Consider the following 6,288-nt stretch of genomic DNA (forward strand, 5'->3'; position numbering starts at 1 on the left):
CAAAAGTGTAGTTTCAATTTTGATAGTTATAAATTGATAACATGTAATTCATTTCCATTTTACGACTCCTTTCACCTTGACTTGATTGCATGTTGGTGACTCAAATTGACTCTGAATCTTTAATTAGGAGAGATGACTTAGCAAATGAATAGGATAGTACAATGTAATTTCTTGTTTTTATGGTTATTATGTCTTCTTTGAATAAAATGACATCTCTTTGGGTTTATGTTAGTGAAAGAAGATCGTCTTGGCGTTATGTATTGCTAGACTTCGATCATAGGTGTTTGACTAGCTTTGGAATATAGGCTAGAAATGTATTTAAGAGAAAATTGTTGTCCTTATTGAAGCATTTTTATAGAACATTCTAATTGTATGAGAAAGTAGGGGATTCGATAGCCAAGTAAAATATACATTGTGTGGTCTAATATGTAGGTTCTAAGAATGGATAAGGATGGTATAAGAGCATGGGAAGCAAAGGAAAGTATGAAATTTAGATTTGGTGTGTGAAAGAGGATGTCATCTAAAATACCTTGTCCAATGCATGGTTAGGGAGAGGAAGATATTTGACATACCCCATGCAACGCGTGGTTAGCAAGCCTAGCCGGCAAGCGAGGTATTACATTTGGAATAGAGGTCCTTCCAATTACATTTGGAATAGAGGTCATGGAAGGAGAGGGGTGAGGAAGAGTAGATGGAGAGATGGGACATTGCAGGGGAGAGGGAGGGAGAGTGGGGGAACTCTACCTCATGTGAACGAGAGGGGTGAGGAAGAATAGATGGAAAGGTGGGAGATGGCAGGGGAGAGGGAGGGAGAGTGGGGGAACTCTACCTCATGGACGGGCAAGGGGGAGAGGGGTGGTGGAGGGGGGGAGGGGGCGTGGCGGCAGGGGGATGCGGGGCCAGGCGGGGTGGCGACCACAGGGCCATTTTTGCGTTTGACTAGCTGACGCTGGTGAGGTTGGTGCTGCTGCTGCTGCTGTTGGCCCACGTGGGGAGGGCCTGACGACACCACATCCTCCAGAGGCGGCCGGCACCCTAGCTTGGCGGGGATGGCGGCCCACCTGCTGCCAGGCTTACTGCTGCCGCGCAGCTTGCGGCGCAGCTGCGCGCACTCCCGCTCCAGGTCCGCAACGCGGCAGCTCAGGCCCGCCATGTCGGTGCTGACTCTGCCACTCTCGGCTCGCAGGGCGTACGGCGGCGGCGACGAAATGGAGGGAGCAGAGACTTCGTCGACCTGTCCGACGGCGGGCCCACCACTGCCCCCCAAGCAGCCGGCGATGGCGTCGCGCAACTGCAGGTGCTCCTGGAAGAGCACTTGCACGACGGTCCTCAAAGGCAGCCTCTCGTTCTGGGCCGCGTGCGCGCAGGCCTCCAGCGACAGCTTCTGGCAGTCCAGCACGCTGCACACCTCCTCCCTCTCCCTCTCGCCCAGCCATGCATGCGCCTGCATGATGCTAAAATACATTCCATTCAGACTTAGCACCCTTCTTAATCAATCATTAAACCGCCAAAACCTCGTATTTTATGCTCATATATATATATATATATATATATATATATATATATATATATATATATATATATATATATATAGAGAGAGAGAGAGAGAGAGAGAGAGAGAGAGGAATTTCCTTATTGTCCTTTTAAACTATTGGTGTACTTAACTCACTCTTTGTTGCCTATCTTTCAAATTTAGGTGCCTAAGGGAGGAGGCACTTTGAGAGAGAGAGAATCTCTCCATTTGTTTCAAGAAGTCAAATATGACCTCAACTTGTAATCAACCTTGCATCAATATCTTTTTGCCTCTTATTTCAAGATTTCAAACATGACAATAACTTACAATCAACCCTACATATCGTCATCATTGTAGTAATGGCACTAGCCTCTAAAGACAACACCATCACCATAGTAATAGCCTTACCCTCAAATTGCAATGCCTATAAATATATCTTAGATTGATACTTCAGTTGCCTCCAACCTCCATGCATCAACCCATGGATCGTAAAAGAAAAAGAAAAAGAAACAAACAAAACACATGTGCATAGACAAAACTTGAAAATGGAGACAAGATCCTTAGATGTCTTGCTAATGCAATTCAACTTTGGAAAGGCCCAAGGCTTATTAGATGCAAAAATGCCTCTACAATCATTTCATCCAAGTAATTATGCATGTGACCAATCCTCTAAGAATGATTGAGATTTGCATAGTAGAATGAACATATGGTAATTATATTTCCTCTTGTAGCTTATGGGCTATCTAGGCTTCCTCTTGTGGCATATGGGCGATTTAGGCTTCTTCTAATTATAGTTAAGGAAAACATAGGGTTTTGCAACTTTGGACAATTGAGAAGAATAAGTTGATAATATTGATAAGCACATAGAGGATATCCTACATTGCTCCACCTATGTTAATGAAAATGTAGGACTTGCTTTTTCTTGTTGAAGGATGTGTGATGGTGTAAGCATATTCTCTCCATGCATTGCTTTAGGTTTATAACACTTAAAGAGGAGTTCACAAGCACTAGCATAAGCATACGAGGTGGTCCATGTTTGATGTGTGAAAGTCTTGAGTTGCATAAGACAATGGCAATAACCAAACCCATAAGACGCCTTTCACACAATGCCTAGTTCTAATAGAAAAGCCTAGTTCCTAAAACTCGACATATGGAATTCTAACTATGCCAAAAATGCAAAAGTTAAGAAAAAGAAAGATTTGTTTGGATGGGCAAATGTCAACAAGAGTAGTGATAAATGTCAAAGGTGAAGTCTTACCGTGACATGTGAAACCCCTCTAAGGAGCCAAGCTTTTGGGTGAGGATCCTTGGGTAAAAAGTTAGAAAAAACGTGGTGAGGAAGGAGTGTTCTTTGTAGGGAAGCAATGACTTAGGAAGTTCCTTTTGTAGGTGCTGAATGTGATAACTACCTATGTAAAGTGTGAACTACAAATGTGTGTTCTTTCTTGTTGTTTTGTGGGCATTAAAGGTGATAGCTATCTAGGGACTCGGGAGTGCCTCTACTTACTAGGTGTCAATGATATGTGGCATGTGCTCTTATTCACCTAAAGAGTGAAGGGCAGGTAAGGAAGTCTCTTTATTACCTTCAGGTGCCTTTGATGGCAACGATGACTGAGGACTGGAAAAGGAAAGGCGAGCAAATTAGCGATGGAGGTTACCTTCATGTACACGTCGACGGCTCTGTAGAGGCCATCATCAAAGACCCTTGCATGGTCAGGCAAGGCCTCTGCCAGAGCTTGGAACCTAGAGGGCTTGAGGCTGGCATCAGGGGCAACCTCGGCCAAATAAGCATCCCAAACCTTGGCAAACCCCACCAATTTAGGCCTCAATTTGGCAGGTGGCGAGACCACAGCCACATCTAGTGGAGGTGGACTGGCAGCCTCACTCTCACCCCTGCTGCTGCTGCTTCTGGCTGCTATCCTATCCTTGCCTGACCTCCCTACAAAATGCTCCACTATCCTCTGCACACAATCAATGTCATATAAGGTCTCCTGTGTGTATGAGTAGCTTGGTATCAGTAGATCATCCAGTGTGGCTTCCTCTAGCTGCCTTGCTATCCTTCCCTCTAGACTGGCCCTGCAGGCTGAGCTTGCATTCAGAATAATGGCAATCCTCAACATCCCAGATAAGAACTTGATTGGCACCACCTCTCCCTCCATCGGCAGCAAACTCTCCATTGTCTCCAGGAGATACACTTGCTCAGCCTCAGATGGAGCTATCCCACCGTACTGCCCTGCTGCCCTTGACTTACTAGGCTTGACATAGCCACTTTCTTCTCTTTCTTCTTCACCCCTTCTACTCAGCCCAGGTATGCATTTCTTTGCATGGTACATGACAGCTCCTGCAATGCATTCACTCCTCAGCCCGCTCTCCTCCATGGAGAGTATCACACACTTGAACAGAGGCAAACTCAAGGTGGATATGTCCTCATACCACCAATCAAACCTTGAATTCCTGGGCCTTGCACCTGTGCTTATGCCATTCCACAGTAGAGTCCCATCCGGACTCTGCAGCGAGCATTTCTCTGTCATTGGCCACCCGAAGAAGCTTGGATCTGTGCATGCCTTCAGAGTGAGGGAGTCCACACACCTCTTCACTATTTGCAACTCTTCTGCTAAGGGTAACAAGGGCTCACAGGTTTTCAGGGCTCTGATTGAGTCCTTCCAGCTCTTTACCACCACTTGATTGAGGAAATTCTCTGTCAATGCAATGAGGTTCTTGTCGCCATACTCCTCTGTCATCTCTAGATATTCTGCTGCACACCTCAGGGCTGCCACATTGCTTGCCATTACTTCCACCTTCACCCCATAACAGAACTTTGCAGCTAGTTCAAATGCTTCAGGACCACCTGGCATGGCATGTAAGGAGATGCACAACATGGCCTTTGTAATCTCATCATCATCATCGTGATCATCATCATCATCATCATCATCAGCAGTAGCAGCAGCACCAGGTCTGGCTTCTGCAACCAGCCTTGAAAGTCTGCCACTCCTTGATATAAGAGGAAACTGCAGCAACACAATATGGTCACAATCATCAGTCACAGTATGAGATCTTAGACATAACAGTAAACTTTAGAGACTGTGCTCACTAGCAATACTACAGATGTAACACATGGAGCTCTCCAATCCTGTGGATGGGATTGCAGCTCTAGAGAACTTCATCAAGTGAACTTGACCGCGTTAATCCCATGCAGAACCTATTGTATGTATGATTAACTCTGAATGGTCTATACTAATCTTCATGCAGAGGAGATATGCTTATCGTGATTCATCGGTAGGGAGGCATAATGGTAATGGAGCCTATCCAATTGCTTGGGTCTACCGATCTAGAATCTCTTACCAGACTGAAGATCGAGCTGAGACACAGGCATTGATCCTAACTCAACGATAACCATGGCTTGAGGTCTCAAGCAACATAGTCTTGAGTCACAAGTTTCTGATCAGACCACCATAGCATTAGTAACAAAGAAGGAAATGGAAAGTGACTAATTGTACAAACCTTGTGGAGATGGAATAGCATCTCATCCACCTCTACTGTAATATCACTTGGAAGCCCTGTTGTGCAAAACCTGCCAGATCTTTGTATGTCAGTCTATAGCTCACCGGCCCCAGAAATCACATGAATGAACGTTCACTGGATAATACTAGACAGAAACCATATATACCAAGCTTGTCCCTTCCGTTGGAGAGCGCCATAGTTAGTGCCCCATTTTGCTGAGGTCATCTCCATGTGTAAGATTGATGGACGCTCTGAGTAGGGAAAGGGTGCAGGAGCTCAAGGAATGGGAATATTATGTCGCTCTGTTTATTATCTGTGTGTGATATGTGTGGAATGAGAGAGAGTGTGAGATGGCAACCAAAGAACCCATGGGTATAAGATTGGGCTCCCAGCAGACCTTTTCGATGATGAATGGAGAGGACCCCACGTTCATAAAAGACTGCAAAAGAAAGATGGAGGAAGAACAGACAGGCAAGAAGCACGGGAAGATGGGGACAAGCTGTTTGCATGTTTGTCTCACAATCCCCTATCACCCAAGTGACCCAACACAACTCCTTCACAAGCTGCCCCCCCCCCCAAAGAGAGAGAGAGAGAGAGGTGCTATTGTTAATAGGTTAAAGGGGCCAATAGATTGTCATCTAACAATCTTCCATTATTTAAAAAAAAATTCAAGTGAGTTGCATAAATATTTTTTAATGTTCAAACTATTTATATTATATAGAGTTCAAAGAAAAAATATTAGGATATTTTGATAATTTTATCAAGTAGTCTTAGTTACAAATGAAAAGTTCATAAAAGAGGGACAGCGAGGGGCCAACAGAATGACACTCGAGGATGCATTGCTTTAGGGTTTTACAAAATCTAAAATATAAAAAATTTTACATGGCTCAATTGTTTTACTTAAGTTAAGCTCATTTGTAATTTTAAAAATTTTACATTATATTGATAAGTGGCTAAAAAGGCCACATCTTTCTTGTAAATTTGTCAGTCAATAGGGGTGGGGTGTGTTTTCCTTTTGGAGGGCGCTACTTTATTGGCCCCTTTACCCTAATATGGGAGTCTCCAATAAGGGGACCTCCCCACCTTCAAGGTTGAGAGGGTGGTTTACTAGATTTTCGAGTGTCTTAACAAAGTAAAATAGTCTAGTTTGAAGAAAAAACATTTTCCATAGTAGATACAAAAATCTGACTCAATATTTTCAAGGGATTTTTAAAACAAGTTATATGTGTTCGCCAATTTAATAACTAATTTTTTTGTAAAAACTAAGGGTTTTT

General features: G+C 43.9%; 1 protein-coding gene across 2 annotated transcripts; it reads right to left on the reverse strand.

Moving 5' to 3' along the window:
• Nucleotides 1-349: 349 nt before the first annotated feature.
• On the reverse strand, nt 350-5,433 carry LOC148014932 (BTB/POZ domain-containing protein At1g30440-like). Of its 2 annotated transcripts, none has more exons than XM_087665287.1 (4): nt 5,181-5,432; nt 5,015-5,084; nt 3,172-4,521; nt 350-1,444 (listed from the first exon to the last, which is right to left on the reverse strand). In XM_087665287.1, the coding sequence occupies exons 1-4, from the start codon at nt 5,243-5,245 to the stop codon at nt 746-748; spliced, it is 2,184 nt and encodes a 727-aa protein (XP_087521413.1). In that variant the 5' UTR covers nt 5,246-5,432; the 3' UTR covers nt 350-745. The 2 variants fall into 2 exon arrangements, with proteins under 2 accessions (XP_087521413.1, XP_087521414.1); XM_087665288.1 differs by having other exon boundaries at nt 923-1,454; nt 5,181-5,433.
• Nucleotides 5,434-6,288: the final 855 nt, after the last annotated feature.

The sequence above is a fragment of the Lygodium microphyllum genome, chromosome 24 (assembly GCF_053477565.2).
Source record: "Lygodium microphyllum isolate KBCC chromosome 24, Lygodium_microphyllum_v1.1.10, whole genome shotgun sequence".
In the NCBI taxonomy this organism is placed as follows: domain Eukaryota; kingdom Viridiplantae; phylum Streptophyta; class Polypodiopsida; order Schizaeales; family Lygodiaceae; genus Lygodium; species Lygodium microphyllum.

Bases quoted from the DNA above. Each gene is read 5' to 3' on its own strand.
- LOC148014932 (XM_087665287.1), bottom strand. From the start codon at position 5,245: ATGGAGATGACCTCAGCAAAATGGGGCACTAACTATGGCGCTCTCCAA. The intron at 4,522-5,014 runs GTTTGTACAATT...GTGTTGCTGCAG, and splicing joins TGCTATTCCATCTCCACAAG to TTTCCTCTTATATCAAGGAG. The intron at 1,445-3,171 runs GTAACCTCCATC...AGCATCATGCAG, and splicing joins CCGTCGACGTGTACATGAAG to GCGCATGCATGGCTGGGCGA.